We start from the raw sequence: 25,238 nt of genomic DNA, 5'->3' as shown, positions 1-25,238 counted from the left end.
GCCCGTCATAAATAAAAAGAGGATAAAAAGACCACCCCGCCCACTTGTGTGACCGGAGGCGGAGGACGGAGTGAGATTAACGGGGATTCTCAGAAGCATCAGTGCACAGGGGGAACCGTCGCGATGGGCAGCAGCGATTCCAAACTCAACTTCAGGAAAGCAGTGATTCAACTGACAACCAAAACACAGGTATCAGCCGAGTGTCTATGGCGGCGCGCGATCGTTTATTTTTTTATTCTAAGGAGCTGCGCGTTCACGCGTCACCGAGGAGATAAGATGACGTCTGGTGCGTTTAAAACCCCCTCAGGCTGATCGTTTTTCTATCAACGGACAAAACATGATCTTGTTTGCGATTTAAACAGTCCTGGCAAGACGTCATACGATCGACCTGAATGGGTACAGTCGAATAAAATCATTGATCAATGAATCGATTCACCGATACTCTTCGATATCCTACAATATGGTGGAAAAAAGCTTGGATAAATCAGTGATTCTCTGCTGATATTGTCGTGACAGGTGTGGCTGAGCAGTGTTTGGATAAAGGGCAGTGTTTACATAGGCCTGAGCAATTATGCAAGACAATAACACTGACGGGGGAGATGGTTGACTGTGACATCAGATCTGTAGTAGCGAGAAAAACGCTTAATAATCCAGTGATGCATGTTTTTTTTTATTCTGCAGCCAGTGGAGGCGACAGATGATGCCTTCTGGGACCAGTTCTGGGCAGACGCCACCACCACCGTCCAGGATGTGTTCGCTCTGGTGCCAGCCGCCGAGATAAGAGCAGTTCGGGAGGAGTCACCTTCTAATTTAGCAACTCTCTGCTATAAGGTACGCACTGTTCTGCGATAACCAGAGGAGGTTTAACAAGTGTGGACAGATTGAAGGAAGGAGACTTTCCTGACTCTGCCCACCAGCTTCCTTCTTACAAACAAAACATACCGACTGCAGTATTTCAACTTGTGTTTATAGCAGATCGTTCTACAGTATTTTGTCCTAATATAGATAAATAAACCTCTTCAAAGATTTTTTATCTTGATATTTTGTATTGAAGTAGTATAGAAGTATACCTTTGACATCCATTAGAAAAGAAGTACATATTCAAGTATACTATGACTATATATATTGTATACTAAAATTAAGTAGTAAACTTGAGGAATTATTTTTACATTCCTTAGCAAAAATAAGTACATATTCAAGTTTACTATGATTATATTTATTGTATACTAAAATGAAGTAGTATACTTGAGGTATACTTTTGACATCCCTTAGCAAAAAGAAGTACATATTCAAGTGTACTATGACTATATTTATTGTATACTAAAATTAAGTAGTACACTCTCAAGTATACTTTTAACATCCTTTAGCAAGGAGAAGAATATGCTCAAGTGTACTATGACTATATTTATTGTATACTAAAATGAGGTAGTATACTTTAAGTATACTTTTGACATCCCTTAGCAAAAAGAATAATACGTTCAAGTGTACTGTGACTATATTTATTGAAAACCAAAACTAAAGTGGTATACTTGAAGTTTACTTTTGGCATTATATACTTCCAAATAGTACGCTGACTTATACTTATTCTCAAGTATACTTTATGAAATGTACTTTAAGTACAGTATAATACAATTCTATTGGTAAGTGTTTTATTGTGGTGATCCGTACTAGAAGTATATACACAGTACATTGGTAATATAGAGAATAGTATACTTTGAGTATACATCTGTCAACTAAACTATACACTCAGAGTGTATACCTACTACACTAGTAGTATATAGATGAGTAAATCTTAAATATACTTCTGTAAACTTAAAAAGTTCAAATGTAGTCAAAATATCAACTAAGTATATTTTTTGTACATTACAAGTACATAAACCTGAGTATACTTGCTATACCTGATGAACTTCAAATAAACTTCTTTTAGCTAATGGAGTACTTGCTTGATGTGTTGAAGACCTCCATGTTCTTCTCCATAGGCGGTGGAGAAGCTGGTCCAGGGAGCAGAGTCTGGTTGCCCGTCCGAGAGAGAGAAGCTGGTGATCCTGAACTGCACTCGCATCCTCGCCCGCATCCTGCCCTACATCTTTGAGGACCAGGACTGGAGGGGGTTCTTCTGGTCAACTGTACCTGGAGCAGGCCGGGCTGGGGTGAGAACCCAGAAACAAACACATGTTATGATCAGATTAGAACAAGGCCATGCAATTACATTTTCTCAAGGGCCACATTATATTCTGAGATGGTTTTAAGGGACCGTCAAGACAATAGAAAGAATGAACCAAAAAAACAATTTTAAAAAGAGAAAAATAGGTATTTATACCATGACATTTAATAAGACAGCGCAACAAGCTGCACCATTTATTTTTTAATGTATATAGAATAAAACAAAGTATGATAATAGCCATGTTTTGTTTTTATATTTCTTCAATTTGCTTCAAAATTAGTTTGAGGAAAAATAAATACTCACAAAATGTAAAGATAAAAATAGGTTCTCAGTCTTTTTATGGTGTTATTATACTGTATGTTGAAATGAATAATAAATATAAAATGAAATTAACACTTAGCTCTCAGATGCATAAGGGCCACACATATATAATAAAATAATTCTGGAGTCCCTCAAAAGAGAACACTCTAAAGTAGGGTGGAGTTTTGCAATTTTTTTTGACATGGTTTCAACTCTAAAAACATATATTCTGAATTCTCTAATAAAACACTGAACCAGGGCTCTTTGAGGTACTGGAAAAGAAGACCCCCCCAAAAGAGGGTTAAGAGATCATCTATTGAAATAAGTTTAATTGATTTTCTGTTTCCTTTAGCGCATTTATCAAAAATGTGAGATGAGAAAGACAATATGAAGAGCTAGCATTCATTCTAACTGAAAAAAGAGATAACAAAAATATATATATTTCGCTTCCTACAAATCATGTTTATGTTTCAACTGATGGTTCTGTTGTTGAATCTAGTACAATAGTACAAGTACACAACAGCTCTGGTTGCACAGGTGTGTTGCAGACTCAGCAGTGATGCAATAGAGCATCTTTTGTTCCGCAGACAAACGCATTTCCTTCTACTTGTCGAGAAGGAACTGTGGGGTCGCAGACAAACGAGGCGTATTTATTTACTTATTTTTCCAGGCGGATGAGATGGACGATGACGACGGAGCTCGACCGCTGGCCGAGTCGCTGCTGCTGGCCGTCGCCGACCTGCTCTTCTGCCCCGACTTCACAGTGCACAGTCACAAGAGAGGCCCGGTGAGTTTGTGGCCGCCATCCTGGAACTGTGACTGGAGATGGAATGTTCCTCTTTGACAAAACTGAAGACAGATGATGATGAATGAGATCGTCACCGGCGATTATTCCTTCTTCCGTCATGGTCGCACAGCACATCATCTACTCTTTGTATCTATGAGGCTGTGATCTATAAGCTGTAGGTCAAGCTAGCTTTTGTTTCAAGCACAGATGTGGTCAATAGCAGCTGTGTAAGAAAATATCCACACACTTATATATTGCAATATATTTTTTCATAGAATTCTGACTTGCTCAAGTAGAAGAACTAACATTTCTCCGATCCTTAAAACTCTTCACTGGCTTCCAGTTTCTTTCAGGATCAACTTAAAAATTCCGGTTCTTACTTTCAGATCTATTCATGGTCAGGCTCCTCCTTACATCACTGATCTAATCCAGACTTACACCCCAGCTCGGGCTCTGAGGTCTGTGGATCAGAATCTACTGATGGTTCCTGAACACGGTTCAGGACCAGAGGAGAGAAATCCTTCCAGACTGTTGCTCCTAAGCTTTGGAACGATCTTCTTCTCCCTCTGTGTTTGATGATCTACTGACTCCTTCAAGAAACATCTTTAGAGATTTTTATTTGTTCAGGCTTTTCCTAGATTTTCTGGAACTCCTGTGTTGTTCTCTGTGTTATCTTGACCTTTTTAGTATATCTTTTTTTATATTATTTTTTGAGTATTGTTTTGAATGTTTAAGTTCTTTGTGACCCTGGTCTAGAAAAGCACTCTTTAAATATAAATTACTTACTTACTACCGTATTGGTACTTCACAGCACTGTATTGATATTTTAGCAAAGAAATCAAAGGAAAAATTAAATCCCGGCGATGACTGGGGACGAGAGGATACAGTCGACTCCAGCAGCTTTTAAAGCTGATGTTTGGACATATTTTGTTTTCAAAACAAATGAAAGCAGTTACGACTTCATCAAGAGTCATGTGGTCTGTAAATTCTGCAACACAAGAGTCAAGTACTAGACAATACTACAAATATATCATTACTACAGTGTCACCATATATCGTATCGTTGCCCCTGTATCGTGATACGTATCGTATTTAAAATGTCCTTCCAATACTCGCCTCTAGTCACTGGTAGTCGATGAAGTGTAAGAAGCAGCTGTAGATGTATATTCTTCACACATGACACGTTGTTGACGATAAGCATGTTGTGCTTCTCAGGACTCGGTGGAGAGCATGCACTCCATCGACAGCTGCGAGTACATCTGGGAGGCGGGAGTGGGTTTCGCACAGTCGCCCCCCCTCAACTACATTCACGACTTGAACAGGTGAGTGCTTCACCTGACATGTTTGCACACCGTCATCAGCCATGTTTACCCTCTAATGTTCCACCAGGACGGAGCTGCTGCGGTTGTTGCTCACCTGCTTCTCCGAGGCCATGTACCTCCCTTCTTCCTCCTCCTCCGACAACACCGCGCTCAACCCCTGGGTGACCTTCTTCTGCTCCACAGAGAACAGGTACTGGTTTGGTAAAAAAAACCCACAAACTAGATAGACTCCTAACAGACGGGTGTTCTCTCTTCAGACACGCTTTACCGTTGTTCACCTCCCTCCTCAACGTGGTCTGTGCCTACGACCCGGTGGGCTTCGGGATCCCCTATAATCACCTGCTCTTTTCCGACTACCGGGAGCAGCTGGTCGAACAGGCCGTACAGATCCTCATCGTGACCCTGGAACACGACAGAGGGGGTCCGCATCGCCCGCCATCGCCCACTAGCATAGAGGAACAAGAGGTGCGTATATAGCTCTAAAAGATGTTAGCATGTTTTTGACACATCTTTGTCTGCAGTCGACCGGCCCCGAAAATCTGTTCGTGAACTACTTGTCCAGGATACACAGAGAAGAGGTGGGTGCCCCGGAAACTCACAATGATGGACCACAAATCATGAACTAATCCTGCTCCTCGGCCCTCAGGACTTTGACTTCGTCCTCAAGGGTCTGGCTCGTCTCCTGACCAACCCGCTGACCCAGACCTACCTGCCCAACTCGACCAAGAAGATCCAGTTCCACCAGGAGCTCCTGGTGCTCTTCTGGAAGTTGTGCGACTTCAATAAGGTTGTGATGACCCTACTGTCACCTATGACTTCTTCTTGAGTCAATTATTTAAATATTATTGGATACGTTTGAGAAACACCATATCCTCCTGTAGCTCTAGAGAATTACCGAGGCTATGAAAGGGAATATCTTTGGGCTCAACAATATGATTTTAAAAGGAAATTTTCCTTTAGAATCCATATGAACATCAACAGTAGAGCTAAAAGAAGATGAAACTGTCAACTATAATGGACCATAGACTCCAAGAAAACATCACTGAAAAATAAATTAAACTTAATAAATAAATATAAACAACCATAACAGTGAAAATTGACAAGGATTATAACAATAAAAGTGGCACCAACAACGATAATAACAATATTCGGCCACACAAGGGTTAAAACGATAACAAATTGATAAGACAAACAACAATATAAATAACAGGGAAGAAACAGCAGAAATGTCAAATGAAATGACAACAAGAACACACTGATAACACAATGGTTATAACAGAAAAATAAAGACATTGTTAATGACAATAACGAAAAAAAACATTAACAAGGGTAATATTAGTAATAGTGACATAACGACAACATAGTGATAACAAAAACACCATTGTCAAAAAGCAATAACAGAAACACGAAAAGCAATAACAACAGCATGCCAAGAAGAAAAATAACATTAATAACCAGAGTTACTAAACTAAAACGATGACACCAACACTAACAATAATAATTACAACACTGACAACATAACAACAACACATTAACTTAAAAAAATGAAATAACAAAAAAACCCTCATAATATTAATAATAATAACAGCGACAACACTGTAATAACACAACTACCTTCATAATTATTTTACTTTATTAACATTGCAAACAAAAAAAACACAGTGATAATAACAAGATCAACATCAGGCAGAAACTTCATTAACAATAAAATATTCCGTTACTGCTGCTTTTTGTTTGATACTGTAGCTTCTCTTGTTCTTCCTTATTAAATTAATAGATTGATGTCTCTTGTCAGTTCACGGGTGATAAGAAGCGCATCTTTTACATTTGTGTTGATAGGAGAAATATGTCTTACTGATACTTTCTTTTTGAAATTCCCTTGACAGAAGTTCCTGTTCTTTGTCCTGAAGAGCAGTGACGTGCTGGACATCCTGGTTCCGATCCTCTACTACCTGAATGACGCCCGAGCCGACCAGTGTGAGCATCTCATGTTCCCCCAGATCCGTGAAAAAAAAAGCCGACCCTCACCGACCCTCTCTGCCCCCCAGCTCGAGTTGGGCTCATGCACATCGGGGTGTTCATCCTCCTGCTGCTGAGCGGAGAGAGGAACTTCGGGGTGCGCCTCAACAAACCCTACTCTGTCCACGTGCCCATGGACATCCCCGTGTTCACGGGGACTCACGCCGACCTGCTTATCGTGGTGAGATTCCCGGCTGACCTTTTACGTCCGTGCATAATCAAAAGCGGTCGCGGCCACCAGCTGTTGTTTTTTTTGTTTGCATTTTCAGGTCTTCCACAAGATTATCACCACAGGACACCAGCGCCTGCAGCCCTTGTTCGACTGCCTGCTCACCATCATCGTGAATGGTGAGTTTGAGCTACAAGGTTATCTTCATTTCATGTCAAAATAACTCTCTGTATCTCCGGCACTAATGTACCGACACATCCATGTAGCCTGAGAGGTGAACAGTATATCAATTCTTAGCTTGATGCATTTAGAAATGTCAACTGTCAACATGGGTTTTAGCCTCTTTTTTAACCCAAAATCATTTCAATCCTCTTAGCGTGATGATCCGGATGAATAAGAACCAGAGCAAGCAATTCTTTACAAAAATCAAAATCTCATTTAAATTGACAATAACACGTTTTTTTTATTATATATTTTTTCTTTTAAATCTTGTGTTTTTACCGCCTAAACCTTCAACCTGGAGTGGAACATTGTAGGTTTTATCGCCGGACTCATAATCAAAGTCGATTAATGTTCAAATGTTAAGAAGTTGGTGTTTAAGATAAGATAAAGAAAAGGGGTTAATGGTAGTGATGAAGCTTCATGAAACACTGTCATCTTGTTTAGAGGTTAGTAGGTGGCGCCATCAGTTTTAAAATTATGTGACTTTTCATTAGAACAGTTGTTCAAAAATAGTGCAGAGACTGCCATCTAGTGGACTCTGAAATTAATGACACTGTTTCATGAAGGTTCTTTGGATCATTACTGGTTAATCGATGTAGAGAATAGTAAAAAATATATATATAAAAACTGTTGTTGAAGGAAAGGAATTGGTTTGGTGAAGGAGGACAATGACAGATAATTACATTGAATTCTAAAGAATAAAATCTCTTTTACTAACAACATTACATTACATTGTGTGTAATAATCTAGCACAGCAAGTAAATCATATGAAACACGAAAAAATGATTTGTGCTAAATAAAGCCTGTAAATTATCTTCAAAAAACCTCCAAGAATACACTCAGATCAGACCAGACATGAGGCCTTTTGACTGCTTTTATGTGACCCTTATAGAGTCAAAGATCATGAAACAACAACGATTCTATTCGTTAATATGACTATAGGGTTTTTATTTTCTGGAGTTTGCTATCCCATTTTTATTTATTTATTGCGAGTATTTAAAGAGATTCAAAATATGTAAGTGAATAATATATATATTTTTTTTAAATGGGAAAGAAGGTTCAGATTATCTTAGTGATGGTCTAATGAAGCTTCATGAAGCAGTGTCATTATTTTCAGAGTCCACTAGATGGCGTCTCTGCACTAGTTTCCTTTGTTTTGAAAAACTGTTCTAATGAAACATCATTTTTAAACTGATGGCGCCACCTACTGACCACTGAACAACATGACACTGTTTCATGAAGCTTCAATAGATTAAAAAAAATAAAGGATACATAAAACTCAATAAAATAATAATTTGAGCATATTTCACTGGATTTTATACCTTTGCTTCTTTGTTTTTTTCTTCACGCCCCCTCACTATGGGTATAAAATGTGGCCTCTGAGAAAATGTAATTGTCGACCCCTGGACAGTTAAAGTCATAAAATGATGTTGTTTTTGCAAAAGAAATCAAATATGTTGCAACAAACTTAATTTTACACAAATATTAAGTGTCCATTTGTCAGTAAAGCTTTTTCTCCTCTTGTGACCTTGACAATCGAAGTAAAAACATCCAGGACTAGATAGAAACATCAGCTGTAAGACCCTCGATCACACGTCTTGGCGATAATTCAATTTGCTAATAATCTTCTCACAGTTTCTCCGTACCTGAAAAGCCTGTCGATGGTCGCGGCCAACAAACTGCTGCACCTGCTCGAGGCCTTCTCCACCACCTGGTTCCTGTTCTCCACGGCTCAGAACCACCACCTGGTCTTCTTCCTCCTGGAGGCGTTCAACAACATCATCCAGTATCAGTTTGACGGTGGGGGAGACGCACAGGATTGAACCTTGACTCGGCTCATTCATCTTCTTCTTCAACCTGCAGGAAACTGTAACCTGGTCTACGCCATCATCCGCAAACGCAATGTGTTCCACCAGCTCGCCAACCTCCCGTGTGACCCGGTCTCCATCCAGAAGGCTCTGCAGAGGAAGAAAAAGACGCCGGACGTTATTTCACGAACGAGTTCTCAGGAGACCGTGTCCATGGAGGGGTCACATCCGGCCGTTCCGGCAGAGCCCGGGACCCTGAAGGCAACCCTCGCGGCAATACCAGGTACTGACCTCAGTTCTTTGTTAACCCTTGTGTTAGGTCAGGGTCAAGGTGACCCGGAGGCCGAAAAAATGAAATTGAAATTATATCTCTGCTTTAATCTGCTTTTATTTTATTTATCTTTTGTATCTTTGGTTAAGAGTCATTCAAACTATTTATTCTTTTTTGGAAATGTAAAGTTTTTTATCAAGTATACTTTTCTATTTTTTTTTTTTTTTTTAATATATATTATATATTATTAAGAAATGATTAAAAATCTGATTGAAAAAAAAAATCCCATTGTCTAGTTCTGAAGAGGTTTCTGCTTCTTGGATGGAAACTAAATTTTAGTTATGTTGAAATTCAAAGCAATCTTTTTTCAAAGTCTTCCAAATTTAATGTAAAACTTTTAATTTATATTATTGCCAAACTTTGAATCCGTTTTTAGTCTCTAATTTCAAAATAATTTGCTATAGTTTAAATTGATACATTAAGAGCTTTTACTCAAGATTACAGTATTAACATTAGTATAATGATTTTAGAGTTATACCATCATATTTAGTCAGCTAGCTAGTGACAAGTTAGTGCCGTTTTCGTATTTCTTGTTTTGCTTGTAAATATTGTTTTATTTGACTCATATTCAAGAGGAAAACACACGTTATTTAATTTTCATCTATTCTTTATTTTTAATCTTAATATGCCAACTTTAATGTAAGAGTCCCACGTTTTTGTTATGAATATATATATATGTATATATATATATACATATATATATATGTATATATATATATATTCTTATGTCCAACAATACAAATTACTACCAAAACCAAAGAAAATAGTAAAAACTAGTGATGCTTCATGAAGCAGTGTCATTATTGTCAGAGTCCACTAGATGGCGGTCTCTGCACTATTTTCTTCTGTTTTGAACAACTGTTCTAATGAAACATAACCTTTTTTTCAACTGATGGCGCCACCTACTGACCTCTAAACAACACGACACTGTTTCATGAGGCTTCATCAGCACATCACTAGTAAAAAGTAATAATACAAATAATGATAATTCCACTGCATCTGTAACTAAACATTCACATAGAAGGAAACGAGACTCGAAAACATTTAATTTAAACGTTGTTTTAATTGTGTTTTTCACTCTTAAATCATGTATGGTTTCCAAAGATTTGGGAATTTCTTCTTCCAGATGTCCATTGGATTACTGTATTGTATTTTAATTATTTGTTTTCTTTACAATACTGGCAATAAACATTTTATGATTCTGTATTTTCAATTTTAACAAGCACAGTTTTTACTCCAATAAAGCTGATATAAATATTAATCATGCATCTTGTAGTGAGAAGCTGCTTCTGTTCTTCATCGTCTTAAAACACAATTAGATGAAAAAGATGATTTAAAAATATACATTAAATAGTGTAAACAGAGGCTATAAAAAGCATCATAAATATTCAAGCTTCTATTGTTAGAAAGAAAAAACAGGCTGAATTTAGCTACAACAAAAACAAAGCCAGATTTGTCTTGATCATGTTTTTCATCGCAGCAATAGATAAGCTGACGGAGAAGTCGCAGGTTTCAGAAGACGGCACCATGGTGTCCATCTCCAAGAAAGACCCTCCTGTGGCTGCGGAACACAGCGCCGGCGCTGGTACCAGTGACACCGAGTCCAACTCAGGACGAGAGAATGAAGTGAGTGTAGTAAGTAGTAGTAGAAGTATTAGTGGGAGTAGAAGTGGGAGTAAAATAAGTAGTATAATTAGTAGAGTTATTATAAAAAGTAGAGGTAGCAGAAGAAGTAGTAGCAGTAGAATAAGTAGTAGAAGTAGTGTAACAATTATTAGTATTTTAAAGTAGTATAATGAGTAGTATGAATAGAAGTAGTAGTAGTAGAACTAGTAGTTGGAGTAAAATAAGTTGTATTAGAAGCAGTAGAACTAGTTGTAGAAGTAGGAATAGTAGTGGGAGTAGTAGTACCTAGTAGAAGTAGTAGTAGAAGTAGTTGTATAAGTATAAGTAGTAGAAGCAGTTGTTGAATTAGTAGTAGAAGTAGTATTAGAAGTAGTAGTGGGATTAAAAATCAGTAGTAGAATTGGTAGTAGAAGTAGTAGAGTTATTATTAGAAGTGGAGGTAGCAGGTAGTAGAAGTAGTAGCAGTAGAATAAGTGGTAGAAGTATTGTAACAATTATTAGTAGAAGTAGAGGGAGTAGTGGAAGTAGAAGTAGTAGAATAAGTAGTAGTAATAGGAGATGTAGTAGAAATAGTAGTGGGAGTAGAAGTAGCAGTAGAAATAAAAGTAGTAGTAGAAGTAGTAGTACCTAGTATAAGTATAAGTAGTTTTATGAGTATAATAAGTAAAGTGGTATGATTATTAGTAAAAGTATAAGTGGAATTAGTTGTTAAAGTAGAAGTATAAGTAGTATACGTAGTATTAGAATTAGTAGTATTAGAAGTAGAAGTAGTAATATTAGTAGTAGTTAGTAGACAAAGGTTTTTTTGGAAGTTGAATGAAGTTTCCAGGTATATCTTCTGCATTCACACAGTAACCCTTGAATCTTGATCTAATGTTATCTCCAGGATGTTTTCTACACGGAGGCAGAGATGGAGAGAAGACGTCTGTCCAGCGCCTCGTCCACCTCCTGCTGGCTTCCCACGCAAGACTGGGTCAGTGCAAGAAAATCAAGCAATAATAAGAGAAAATAAAAATGTGACTTAGAAAATGTAGCAGCCAAACAACAAAACACAAATGTTTTTTTTTTCAATACCATGTTGTTTTCCTTCTTCCTTACGATAAAGTTACAAAATAGTTGCAAAAGTCACTTTAAAATTCCCTTCCTCTTCCGACACAATAAAAAAAGGAATGTACCTAAAAATATTTTAAGTTCTGATGAGGTTTCTGCTTCTTAACTTGGCTTTGGGATTTGAAAATACATTTTTTGACACTGTAAAATGTAATATTTATATATATTTTTTTTGCTGCAGGCTCTTTCCTGGAAGAATAAACTCCCGCTGCAGACCATCATGCGTTTGCTCCAGGTTCTAGTGCCCCAAGTGGAGAAGATCTGCATTGACAAGTAGGTGAACGAGCTTTTAGTTACTCTGGTTTCTTCTCAAAAAGACTGATTTCTTATTTTATCATGTTTAATTTTAAGACAATTACGCCAAAATGAGGCCACATTAAACGCAGGCCCAGGGGCCAAATATGGTCTACCAAGTCTTTAAATGTGGCCTGCTGGATGTTTTGCTCTAATATAAAGTAAATTAAGGTTGATAAGAACAGAGATTATGGAGACTTTATAGAATTTTATCAGTATAATATTGAAAGGTAAAAGATTTAAAAAAATAAAAAATATATTAAAATCACTTATTCTTTTATTGAAAGTTTGAATTTGTGTATCGAGTAATTGAATTTCATAATTTGAATATTAACACTTTTTTGCTATTGAATTTATAAAATAGTATATTCTCAATTGTTTTTAAACAATATTTTCATTCCAATCATTCAAAAAATACAATTTTCTAGATTTAATATTTTTTCATTCTTGGCGTGGCATTATGGAACATTAAAGTGAATATTTTATGGCTATAAACTGTAAAAATAAGACTTAAAAGTACGTATTAAATGTATTAAAATGTAGGCATAATTGTGCCACAATGTCTATATTACATCTTAAAGGCTATGGATTATGATTTGGGAATTTAGAAAAATAAAATTGTTACGTTAATATAAAACAAAGCAATTTTTTTTGTTTTGTTTTTAATAAAAACAACCTTTCAATAAAAATATTATTCCCAAAAATAATTTAAGTGCTTCATCAAAAATAAATTGCCATGAGACTAAAGTTGATATTCATGTTAAGTCAAATTAAACAAATAAAGATAATTCAAGCCTCCAAATGATTAAATAACAAATAAATAACTTCCTGTTACAGATAGTTTGGTAAATATATATTTGCTTCCTCGACTGTTAAAAGGTTTTGGCTCCTCATGATGGATTGTATTTGTCACTCAGGGGTCTCACAGACGAATCCGAGATCCTTAAATTCCTCCAACACGGGACTCTGGTGGGTCTGCTGCCAGTTCCTCACCCGATCCTCATCAGGAAGTACCAAGCGAACGCCGGCACTGCCATGTGGTTCCGCACATACATGTGGGGAGTTGTGTATTTGCGGTAAGCGAGTCGGGAAAAAAAAAAAAACGATCTTCAAACGTACGAATCTAAAGTATTTCATTTCCTGCAGGAATGTGGATCCTCCCATCTGGTACGACACCGACGTCCGTCTGTTTGAGATCCAGAGGATGTAGTTTCTGGAGTCGCCGTGTTGAAAAACATCAATGTTCGCTTCTTCTACCAAAAACAAAAAACGAGTGCAGCAGTGAGGCATGGCTGGCGGCTTACGCTTCAGGTTCTCTTCTCGTGAATATCCATCTTTTCCTTCGTCATGCTTTCGAGTCGATTTTTGCACATTATGGTTGTGATTTCTGTGGCGACGTGAGTTAACAGGAGTCTGGAGACGATACAGATTGTACGTTTTATGTCCGTCAATCAGGTTTAAGGCTCTGGTTGGTTTGCTGACAATGTTTGATGTTTAAAGTTGTATTTTCCTTAAACTATTAATATATATATATAAATATGATGGCTGAGCAAAAGTGTGTGTGGGTTTTCATTTTAGGGAATTCTTCATTTTAGATTTTTTGAAATACGTGTTTGAAGAGGCCACTTTAAGAAATAAAAATCCAGTATACAAAAGTCAAATAGTAAATCTTTTTTTTTTAAATTTATTAGCAACATCCTCAGTACAGAAGGTATTTTGCTTCTTAATTATTTAACCAAACAAAGCTTCAAACCAACAATTCAATTGAAAATAAATAAACTTAAAAGTAGATATAATGTGCAAAACATTGGTGTCTTAATCATTAAATCCCAAAATGATTTTCTATTATTTAATTAAAATACTGAGGTAGTTGTTCATTTTGTTGATGAAAAACAAGTTTAAACCTTTTTAATGATTGAATATATTTTTTGATTAAAGAAAATATGAAAATATATATATATACACATTTTGATTAAATACTTGAACCCGTTTTAATCTACTAGATAACGTTCGCAGACGAAAATGCCCTTTCACATTCCACCAGAAGATGGCGCTAATACCTTTATAGTCATTTTCTTGGCGACCTTCTATCGCTATAAAAGTGTAAACGTCATTTATATAAAACATAACTTTGTTACTTCAAAGAAAACACCCTTTTAAGACTTCACAAACCAAATGAAAGTCTCAAATACTTTCACTTCATTCTCTGTATTTGGACGTCAATTATCCTAAACTTTAATGAACAAATGCTCTCCAAATTGTAAGTGGTTTATTATTTTTAAAATATCCAAATAAAAACTACACACAATAAATAAACATTAAACGACACTATGAGATCAAGTAGACTTCGAACAGACTGGCCACGGAGTGCATGCGGTAGAAGATCCCGAAGGGGAGGCCGATGTTGACGATGGCCGTCCACATGGTGAACCTGTAGAAGCGGATCTCGAAGGTGTGGTCGAACTGAGGACGGGCGCCGAACGCCGGCATGATCCAGAGCTGCAACGGCAGACAAGCGTCAGGACACGGACGGCGGTGAAGGACGAGAGGAAGGACTGACTCACGATGATGTTGGCCATCAGCAGGAAAGAGCAAACTTCCTTCAGCGCTCGTCTCTTCCAGGTCAGCTTCCTGGGACTGTGAGCGAACAGGTATCGGGTTTTGCTTTCCTCGGGCGCCTCGCTCAGGTGCTCGTGGGAAGCGTGGGCGTTGGTGTGCAGCGCCGCCTCCTGCATCACGTGGAACGGCTCTCGGTTCAAGCCCTCGATGATGAAGTAGTTCTGCAGGCCCAGCTGGACCACCATCAGGACGGCCCACGACACGTTGAGGGCGTCCAGGTATCCCTCGGCGCCGCTGGCCGCCACCGCCACGATGGTGAAGTAGCTGAGCACCAGCTGGCCCATGGAGGCTCCGATCAGGAGCCCCACGTCCAGACTGCGGGTGGGGTTCTTCTCCGACACGTGCTCCCGGTGGTCCAGCCTGTAGACCACGCAGCCCAGCACGGTGGAGAGAGACATGAGGCTCACGATGACGATGTTCACGACGTAGTGGATGAGCAGAGCTCGGGCTCGTCGGTCGCCGTCCTCCTCCACCATGTCCACCTCGTACAGGATGAAGGTCACCAGGCCCACCAGGACCACTATGAGCCCCGCCACCGGACCCAAGAACACTTCCTTGGCCCGGAACTTGACGTCGTGGTGGTGGTGCTCCTCCACCAGGCGGCCCACGTTCTTCCACATGACGTAGGCCATGGCGGAGGCGAAGAGGCTGTACTCGATGTTGAAGGGGTACAGGTAGTAGAAGGCCTCTTTGAAGGTGTCGCACGCCGAGTGACTGCATTTGCACTTCATGTTGCCGTCGTAGGCGGCTGGCGGGCGAGGGACAACCATTTTACGCCACGTTCACCCCAGTGAGTCCCGTCCGTTCAGATGTTTTTTTTTTAATACTAAAGTAAGTCAAAATGGCCGACTGCGGAATAGCTTTATGTTCCTTTTACTTCAGGACACAAGTTTATCTATATATTCTACACTTGCAGTTAAAACAGAGCAAGCAAAAACCAGGGTGCAATATTTTTCAAATGTTCTGCCTGTCTTTTTACACAATTGTTTTGTCTTCCTCTTAAGTAAGTCGTTTAATATAATTCGTTTTTTTTTCTCTTGTTACGCCCAAAGAGTGATGCATATTTAAAAGTAAGTCATAATTCATGAAAAAAAAAACAATGTAATAAGAAAACAACGAATATAGTGGCGTGTCATTATGGAACATACATTAAAGTGAATATTTTATGGCTTTAAACTGCAAAAATAAGACTTAAAAGTAAGTTTTTTACTTTTTGCAATACGTTTTAAGAATATTTCAAAGAGGGAAGAGAAACTCAAAAAGAGGACAAATAAAAAATAAATAAAAACTGCTAGTAATTTAGAGTGAAAATAACAAAATATCAGTTTTACTCGGACTAGCTCAATGTGGCCTTCATGAGGTCAAAGTGCCACATATTGCTCCAATGAAAACATCTGTGATAACTGGTGTTCTAAGAGGAGTGGATCAGAGATGAACCCAGAACAGGTGTGTGTTCTCACCTCTGTACATCTTGTAGGTCACGTTGTAATGGACGTCAGGAGCATCCGTCTGATGAAGAGACTCCTCAGTCACCGCCGACATCCAAACCACCAGGTTAGTGGACAGGGTGAGAGTCAGACCACAGCTGGGCATGAGAGGATACAGAAGTATATCAGTGACATCAGAATACCATAGGTTAACATTTCAAATGTTGAAACAATTAAAAAAAACATTTCAATAATTCAAATCATTGAATTTAATAACTTCTATATTAAAAGGTTGAGTTTTCCTTTTTTTATGATTACATTTTTTAATCTTTCTTATTTATTACAGTTTGACGCTTCAATAATTGAATGAGCTTTTTTTAAATCACTATATATGGTTAGAGTTTGACATTTGTTTTCTAATAATTCAAAACATATTTTTCTAAATTTAATATTTTTTCAAATTGTGACTTTGTAAATGTTGTTGAAATCCAATATAAAAATGAAGCATCAAATTTAGAAGCAAAAAAACTTTTTTAAATGAATGGAATAAAATCTAAAACACATTAATTAAAAAAATATTACCATTTATTGATTCAATACAATTTTATTTTAAATGTAAAATAATAATGTCATCTAAAGACACTTTAAAGTATAAAACTAAATGGGAGAACATGGGAAAAAAAAACAGCTGGATATTTTAATTCAATTAAATGATAGAATTATTAAAACAAAAATCAAACCATTCAATATAATCTGAGGTCACTGATGAACTTCCATTAGAGGACAAACGGTCAACAAAAATTGATTGATTAAAATGTCAAATATAACACGTACCGAGTGAAGTTTGTCTGAAGCTGCACACAGTCTTTAGCGTGAACCCAGAAGAAATAAGTCTGGAAAAAGCAAAGATTAAAAAAAGAATCTTAAAAGATATAAACACAGACTCACCTGTAGGATCAGAAACACTGCTTGTACGACGGGGAAGGCGACTTTAACAGGTGAGTCACAGTGAAGGTATCCAACGTAGTTACCGATCTTGAACACGTCCATGATCAGACTGAGGAGACCGAACAACAGAAGTCCAGCTGCAACCAAACAAAATAAAGACTTAGGAGGGACTCGTGCTCAGCATGAACGTACATTTGTTCCTGAACAATTAAACACACAACGCATTAAATGTATAAACACACGTTTAGACCAGTATTACAAACAAAACAATAATTATTTCTGGTGTTGAAACTGATAATGAAATAAATATGATTGAACTGAAAGGAGATGAATATATAAAAATAAATTTAAAAACTTTTGCATGAAGGTGGATTGATACAAATTTAATAAATAAATAAAATATAAATATTCTCAATTTTATTTTATTAAACGAATGCGTTTAGGTTTTTAAATGGAGTCGATTTTTTAATCCATTCATTTAAAATAAAGCTGAAAAAGGTTAAGTTCAATATAAAATTGTTGCATTTTCAAAATTTAAAGTCACACTTTGAAAAATATAGAATTCAGAAAATGATTTTTTTTTTTAATTATTAGAATAGATGTATAATAATATTTTTTTGTGAGAACATCATGACCGAGACTTAAGAAGATAAATTGTTCATTATGATAAAAAAAATCCTCGTCTTTCCTTTAAAAAAAAAAAAAACATTTTCAAAGATTGAAGCAACCTTTTTTTCAATAGAACACATTTTCTGGGCATTTGTTCCTTAATTATTTATTCCCAGAACATTGCTTCAATCAATACAAGTTGTTAAAAAAAAGTAAACCAATATTTTGATGTCATTTTTTTAATTGAAGTAAAATGTTTTTTTTTGTTTGTTTTTTTTTACATTTAATAAATCTACCTCCATAATTCAAGGCAGGCATGTCCTTGATGAAAATCTTTGACCATAAGCAATATCTATTTTTTTTTTTTTTTTTTCCTTCTTCAATTGTCCACAATAAATGTACCTTTCATTCAAAGTCACTGTAGTAACTGTACCTCTGAGCCAGAGAGGCCCGGCATGGCTGTCCTTGAACAGAACCGCCTGATCCTTCCTGTAGGTGCACACGGTGTAGAACAGCATCCACAACAGGGTGAGCAGCAGCAGAACGATGAGGAAGATCTGCTTGTGCACCGGGGTGATGGCCACGCTGTTGAAGGCGCTGCTGCTGACCATGGCACAGCCCAGGATGAGGATGTTGATGCAGATGACCCCCGAGAGGAGCCACCCCCCGCCGTGGTGGGCCCGCTCGGCCACCGCCTCCATGTGGTGGAACCACTCCCTGGGCGGCTCGGCGCTGGCAGGGCGAGAGGAACCCGGCAGGTGCTGGATGTTCTCCATCTGAGCGGCTGTTTCGATGTTGGACGGGTGAACCTCCACCACATCGTTTGGGGTTTTTCTGCAAAAATGACAAAAGCTAATTAACGAAGCAATTCTGTACAAAAATCACAAAAGTGTCCATTTAAAGTTCATGTTCATTCAAGTGTGTCTTAAATTGATGTTGATATTTACATTAGAAAATGATCTTAAGCCCCGCCCACTAAAAACACTTCACACATCAGGGTTTGTCACTGCATGTCATCAATCCAGGAAGTCTCCACCTCCAAGGGACCCGGTGTATAAACAAAGCCAAGCGTGATCACAGCTGGCCGGAGGAGGATTGAAGCCATTACTGCCTCATAATGGACTCCGCTCTCGTAACCTCTCGTTCGCCCAGATTTCAGACGAACTTTATAAAGTAATAACTTCAGAACGTGGTCATGATGAGGGACTTACTGCATCTTGGAGAGGAAGACTTCAACATTTGAAACATGCAAGTGAGTCAGGAGAGTTGGGTTTACAATGTGCATAAGTTTATCTATAATAGCTATAAAAGATGTGTATTTAATTAAAACAAAAAAAGGAGATCAGCTGTGGAAGAGTCAATCTCAAAATTAAACAATATACTTTATTCGTTATGTGGAGATATATATATATATATATATATATATATATATATGCGCTTTGTGACCCTGGTCTAGAAAGGCGCTATATAAAGAGATTATTATTATTATTATTATTATATATAGGCCTTGTTTAGCTTAGCTTCTGCCTTTTATATTCAAAATGGGTTTATATTAGTTTGAAGAATGTAACGTAATTGAAGTAAACTGAACTTACCATATAAATTAAGATCAACGATTTATAAAGAAACATGTTCGGGAATGCAAACATGACAACTAAACTAAAGCTCAGATATTAAATTAAGATGAAACAAGAAAAAATAAAGACGCCATTTTGTTTTATCCTTGACAGCAAACTCATGTTTAAATGCTAATTGAAAATATATACTAGCTTACTACAATTAAATAGGTTGTGTCTGGGTTCTTAAACTTTTTTAAATAAAAAAAATGTGCCCTTTAAACACCAATATCCAACAGAGTTCTCCAAAATGAAATTAGTTTAAAAACAATGATGTAACAATTACCTTGTTAGAAGTTTGTTGCAGGTGCGGAGCATCTTCCGGGCCACAGTTCTCATAGTGGAGGCGGAAAGACTGTTTATTTCTCGGATGATCAGTCGTTTTCTTAAGAAATCGCAAACATTTTAAGCACTTTAACTGCTGGCAGGAAGAAAATAAATCAAACAGGAAACGAGTCCATTCGACGCAGATGCAGGTGTTGATCATTTTACGTTGATTAAAAGTCACGCCTTCTACCGAACTTCAACTCCCACAATGCCTTGCTGTGATCACGCGGCATGCCCCGAGCATATTTTCCATCTTAATCTATTTAAATAAAATCATTATATATATATATTCGAACTCTTAACAAACAGATTTACTAAATACGTCATGAAATACAGTAGCTTTAATAATTTGAAATTTAAGAGTGAATTCCCCTAAAGAAAATGTTGACGAAATTAAAAAAGCAAAAATAATTTTATACTTTATATATAACTTTAATTAATTCATTTTATTATTATTCGTTTTAAAATTCATTTAGTTTTTCTTTTATATACTAATTATCTATTGTGTTTCTATAACTCATTTTAAAACAACACAAAGTTTAAATAAAGATAAAAGCGCAAAAGTGTGAACATTTAAAATAACCATGATTCATTTTAATTTTTATTAATATTTTTAAATTATTTATGGTGATTCTTATCGAACATTCGGTTCTCGATTATTTTAGTCTACTGTCGAATTGGTTTTTTATATTTTCGTTGGTCGCAGAGAAAATAATTTATCAAATATTTTGGAATATTAATAGAAATCATAAATAAAAAAATATATTTAATTTTGTAAATCAGTTGTAAACTAACTTGTTAACATTGTTATATATAAAAGTATAAATATATATAAACGTTTTAAACTATAATAAAAATGAATTGAAATGCTATTAATGGTGTCTGCTGACAATATGATTTATTAGTTAGTTAGTTATTAGAAATATTAAGTTAAATAAATATGAAAATATCTTTAAATACTTTTATTAACAGTTTTCAGTCAAATTTTATTTTCCAATTATCTATTTTGTTAATCAGTCATCAATCAAAGTAAAAGTATAGTTTTATAACTCGGTACTCGATTATTAGGCTCTATTTAGAGTCGATCCTGTTTTGTCTTTTGTTGGCGACTCTTTAAAAACGTATTTTCTCCCATAGTCTGGAATATTTTTGTAAAATATGAATACAAACTACAACAATTTAAATAAATAAAGAATATATTTAAATTCTAATAAATCCTTATAATCTATCACTATTTTTTTTTTTTTAACATTTTGGGAAACGCATAAAATCCTGGAAGAGTTTTTAAACTAATCCTGAATCATCCAAAATGATGGATCACATATTTTTTGAGTAGAGCTAAAAAACCAAAAAAATGTAGCAAGAAACGTTAAAAACGTAACGTACGTAAAAAAAGCATGTTTTTGTTATTTAATTTTCTAATTTCTCCGACTTCCAGTTACGAAAAAAAGACATCATTTAAAGACACATTTATTGACTCGCTCCGAGTCTCCTTCTGGTTAATATTTGACGGATCACCTGCTTCTAGTTACTGCGGCTCCACTCGTGTCACAAGTTTATGAAACAAAGTTCACTCCCTCGACCTCACAGAACGCTGGAAGATGCCGAACCCCTCGCACGCTCTGTGGCTCCTCGGCCTCCTCGGGTCGGCGGGCGCCGTCTTCAAGCAATGGATCCCCGACACCAACTACGACAACGGGACCAACTGGGACACAGGGAAGGTCCCGTGCGGCAGCGACGTGGTCCAGTTCCCGGCTCAGAGGAAAGTGTCCGTGTTCGTGGAGACGTCGCACGCCGTGAAGGAGATGAGGCTCCCGCTGGACGGGGAGTTCATCCTGAACTCCGGGGCCGGATTCCACTCGGGACCGGATCCCGGTTGCGGAGCAGGAGTCGTGACCCAGTTCAAAGACTCCGAGTCGCTCCAGTGGTTCGACCCGGCTCTCTGGATTGCGGGCGAAACGGAGTACGACCTGGACAACGGAGATTTGCTCTTCTTCGTCCACGAGGAAAGCGTTCCGTGCCGGCACGACAACGTGCTCTTCAGATCCGAGTCCTCCTTCCGGGTGGACGTCAGCTCGGATCAACCCGGCGTCCCCGTCAAGGCCGTCGACCTGTTCGGGCATAGGTACGAGATTCCGAGCGTTTTCGCCCAGTACGTCGGTTCCGGGTCGGGACGGCTGCAGTTCCACGGGTCATCTAAGGTCACGGTCGGGGGCCCAGGGTGCCAGGACAAATCGGGGTGCGACTGCGGGAATTCCGGCAACAGGGACCGAATATGCCAAAATGTAAAGTGCGGCTCGGCGAGTTGTGAGGAACCTCTGACCCCGATTGGACACTGTTGCGAGGTGTGCGGCGCCATCGTCGGGGTCACCTTCGGCCCGACCTTCTACCTGCAGGCCTACAGGGAGCGGATCAAGTTCATGTTCCTGAACAAGCCGCAGTACGGATCCGTCAGGCTCGCCATGTCTAAGGTGTTCAAGCCCCAGCGTCTGATGGGGATCATCCCTTGGGCGTCCACGGCTGAAATCCAGGTGGTGATCCTGGACCAGGCGGATGGAAAACGGGCCGAGGCTCTGGCCCGGGACATCGTGGCGGACGTCGGCTCTCACGGTGGAACCCTGGGAATAGTCGACGCTAAATTGGAGGTATCTTCGGGAGGCGGCGGCGGCGGCGGCGGGCAGTCCGGGACGGCGGTGGGGGTCTCTATCGCGGTCCTACTAGTCGCCGCCATCGTTGTAGCCGGCGCGCTCATTTATTCCGGGCGGGTCAGGATCCCGTCTCTACCCAGATTCTTGAGCAGGAGCAGGAGCGACGGCGACCTCGACGCACCCATAGATACCGGTTTCGCCAACCCCATGTTCGACAAGCCCACCATGATGCCTGAAATGCCGGGCCTGTACGGGAACCAGCCCCCCAACTCCATCACCATGACCCAGACGGGCGTGCACTTCGTCAATCCGGTTTATGACGAGAATGAAACCGATTTTACTGCCTGAGTTTTTTTTTCCTTGTTCCAACTTTAACCTTTGATTTACGTCGTAAAATGACATCAAATGCATGAATGACACAAACCAAATACTCTTTAATCCACTTGTACTCTAAATAAATACTTCATGTGTATTTCCTTTGATTGTTTATTTTTTACTTTTCCCTCTAACTTGATACTTGTGCAATGAATGCTCATTTTTCAATGATTATTTTTGCTCACATTTATATTCATATCTATATATAATATCTATATCTCTCTCTATATATATATATATAATATCTATATCTATATCTATATCTATATATATATATAGTGTATGTATAAACCACCATTTATTTAACTGCATATTTACAGATATATTTATTTATATGCAAATGTATTATGCAAGTTAAAGTTAAGTTAATAGTTTCTATATTGTTACTATAGTTCAATAGTTTCTACATGTTTATCTAGAATTTAAAAGGATACGAATGATAAAATATTGAATTAAAACAAACTGAACATGTCATTCATTTAGAAATGTTTCAAATAATGAAATTAAATTATTTAAAAAATAATTAAATGCTTAAATAAATTTTAAAAAAAACGTTTCAATACATTTTAAAATATAACTTTAAATGTAACCATTCAATATTCTGATGTTGCTGATAAACTTCCATAATTTATCTATTACTTTCATAAAAATTTAATTTTGACTTTTAGGTTTATTTATTTGCTTATTATTCCAATCATTTCTGAACTAGTACTTTAAATAAAAGTATAAATATACATAAAAAAACGTATTACAGTATAATAATAACCATGATACAGTTATTCAGGTACATAATGTTTTTCTTCACATTTCAAAATGATTTATACTCTTTAGCGAGCTGAATGTTTCTGCGTTAACCTCGGGTCACGCCGACCCTGAAAAACATATTATCAACTCTTCATATTTGTATCATAATTTTGAGATTACCGACGTGGGGAAAATCCGAGAAACTTCGCTGGAGCGTGGAAGGCGTCAACAGTCGTCTGGTACCTGGAAGAACCTGACGCGGGACCTGCACACAACACTGATGCTCATAGGAAGTAGGTCAAGTTAAATAAACATAAATAAATAAAGCAGAAATTAATGAAAGTTGTTTAACAGTATTCTATAAAACCAGTGCAATCTTTGGCCTGCCACATAAACTGCTTAAAGATTCTGGACCCTTTACTGGTCATTTTAAATCGTCATATCAGGCATTAATCCTAAATAATTGTATGTTTTCTTTACCTAAATAAGGCGTCATTTATCCCAGAGAGGATTGATTTATCTTAAGCACCCCGAAAATATATAACAAGATTTGCTCCGTTCAATACTTCATGCATACATTTAATTGAAGACGTTACGAATCTCTTTGATTTGTTATAAGACATTATTAAGTTTGATAGTTAATTGGAAATGAACAGAAATTAGTTTCTAATCTTAATAATATACACCTGAACCAACTAATATAAAAACCCAACTCTCCTGACTCACTCACATGTTTCAAATGTTGAAGTCTTCCTCTCCAAGATGCAGTAAGTCTCTCATCATGACCATGTTTTGAACTTATTACTTTATCAAGTTCTCTCCCGTCTGAAATCTCGGCGAACGAGAGGTTACAAGAGCGGACTCCATTATTACGTAATAATGGCTTCACTCCTCCTCCAGCCGGCTGTAATCACTTCCCGCTTTGTTTATACAACGAGTTCCTTGGAGGTGGAGACTTCGGGGATTGATGACACGCGGTGACAAACCTCAATAATTGACACATAAAATATGTTGGCGGTGTCTCAGACTATAGTTAGAAAGCTAAGCTAGCAAGAATGTATTTTAACATTTTTTCTATCAAAACAAACTACAAAAACTACCAAAAAACAGAAGAAAAAAAAATGTTCAAATTGGGCGGGGATTTACCAAAGCCTTAGACCTTGGCTCCTGCACTGGTTTGATTGATCTGCTGTTTTTGTTTAAGAAACTTTGTACCAGCGGGAATATTAAGAATTATTGGGTGGTGTGTAAAACTGCGGGACAATATTAATCATTATTTTCATAAAGAAAAATGATTTTTAAATAACTCGTAAGTAAATAAGCATCGAAGGCGGCTTTTGAATCATCAAATTAAAACAAATTTGGTTTAAAAAAAAGCCTGGTGTCGCTTTCCTTTCAGAACATTTCCTTCTCATATTACGCAATTCAAGAGTTACGAACTTCCTGAACTCTGCTGTACGCAAAACATGTGGGGATTACACACGCGTGTTCCGAAAACACGTCTGCACACATTAAGAAACGCTGGGCGAGCGCTGACTCAGACGCCCGTTTGTTGCCACAGTTGAGGGAATTATGACTATATACAGTGTAATTATGATGACATTTGGGGAGAAAGGTCACTCCAGATGTTTTGACTTATAACAATTAACAATTTGCCGTGTCACTGCAGACTCCATCTTGCTATTTTCCGTCCAGGCGGCGGGTTTTAAGCTAATCTTGAGACATTGATGTGATAATTGAATCGAATTTAATTGATCAGACACAGAACACATAG

At 37.6% G+C, this 25,238-nt stretch overlaps 3 protein-coding genes across 4 annotated transcripts; 2 read left to right on the top strand and 1 right to left on the bottom strand.

Moving 5' to 3' along the window:
• The first annotated feature begins 58 nt into the window (after window positions 1–58).
• On the top strand, window positions 59–13,710 carry hid1a (HID1 domain containing a). The gene is made up of 19 exons (XM_087809497.1): window positions 59–189; window positions 682–831; window positions 1,980–2,150; window positions 3,135–3,251; window positions 4,466–4,572; window positions 4,640–4,762; window positions 4,830–5,037; window positions 5,094–5,150; window positions 5,219–5,359; window positions 6,459–6,549; window positions 6,621–6,772; window positions 6,861–6,939; window positions 8,618–8,782; window positions 8,846–9,073; window positions 10,602–10,747; window positions 11,634–11,720; window positions 12,039–12,130; window positions 13,069–13,227; window positions 13,298–13,710. Exons 1-19 carry the CDS (start codon window positions 124–126, stop codon window positions 13,359–13,361), a joined length of 2,403 nt encoding a protein of 800 aa, XP_087665623.1. The 5' UTR covers window positions 59–123; the 3' UTR covers window positions 13,362–13,710.
• Window positions 13,711–14,479: 769 nt separating this feature from the next.
• LOC148065129 (proton channel OTOP2-like) lies at window positions 14,480–19,805 on the bottom strand. 2 transcript variants are annotated; one of them, XM_087809363.1, is made up of 7 exons: window positions 19,657–19,805; window positions 18,188–18,606; window positions 17,146–17,282; window positions 17,032–17,090; window positions 16,231–16,355; window positions 14,716–15,518; window positions 14,480–14,650 (listed from the first exon to the last, which is right to left on the bottom strand). In XM_087809363.1, exons 1-7 carry the CDS (start codon window positions 19,707–19,709, stop codon window positions 14,480–14,482), a joined length of 1,767 nt encoding a protein of 588 aa, XP_087665489.1. In that variant the 5' UTR covers window positions 19,710–19,805. The 2 variants fall into 2 exon arrangements, with proteins under 2 accessions (XP_087665489.1, XP_087665488.1); XM_087809362.1 differs by having other exon boundaries at window positions 18,188–18,588.
• A 1,493-nt stretch (window positions 19,806–21,298) lies between these two features.
• On the top strand, window positions 21,299–22,754 carry amn (amnion associated transmembrane protein). Its single transcript, XM_087809529.1, has one exon. The coding sequence runs from the start codon at window positions 21,299–21,301 to the stop codon at window positions 22,691–22,693; it is 1,395 nt and encodes a 464-aa protein (XP_087665655.1). The 3' UTR covers window positions 22,694–22,754.
• The last annotated feature ends 2,484 nt before the right edge of the window (window positions 22,755–25,238 follow it).

Source organism: Callionymus lyra, chromosome 15 (genome assembly GCF_982586985.1).
Source record: "Callionymus lyra chromosome 15, fCalLyr1.hap1.1, whole genome shotgun sequence".
NCBI lineage: Eukaryota > Metazoa > Chordata > Actinopteri > Syngnathiformes > Callionymidae > Callionymus > Callionymus lyra.
The sequence above is the reverse complement of the archived record's forward strand: the minus strand, read 5'-3'. Positions and strand labels throughout refer to the sequence as shown.

Excerpts from the sequence above, each read along its gene's own strand:
- hid1a (XM_087809497.1), top strand. The coding sequence starts at position 124 with ATGGGCAGCAGCGATTCCAAACTCAACTTCAGGAAAGCAGTGATTCAA. Across the intron at positions 6,940-8,617 it reads GCTCACCATCATCGTGAATG|TTTCTCCGTACCTGAAAAGC; the intron begins GTGAGTTTGAGC and ends ATCTTCTCACAG. Across the intron at positions 11,721-12,038 it reads GGCTTCCCACGCAAGACTGG|GCTCTTTCCTGGAAGAATAA; the intron begins GTCAGTGCAAGA and ends TTTTTGCTGCAG.
- LOC148065129 (XM_087809363.1), bottom strand. The coding sequence starts at position 19,709 with ATGAGAACTGTGGCCCGGAAGATGCTCCGCACCTGCAACAAACTTCTA. Across the intron at positions 17,283-18,187 it reads CGGGCCTCTCTGGCTCAGAG|CTGGACTTCTGTTGTTCGGT; the intron begins GTACAGTTACTA and ends GTTTGGTTGCAG. Across the intron at positions 15,519-16,230 it reads GACCTACAAGATGTACAGAG|CCGCCTACGACGGCAACATG; the intron begins GTGAGAACACAC and ends CTCGCCCGCCAG.
- amn (XM_087809529.1), top strand. The coding sequence starts at position 21,299 with ATGCCGAACCCCTCGCACGCTCTGTGGCTCCTCGGCCTCCTCGGGTCG.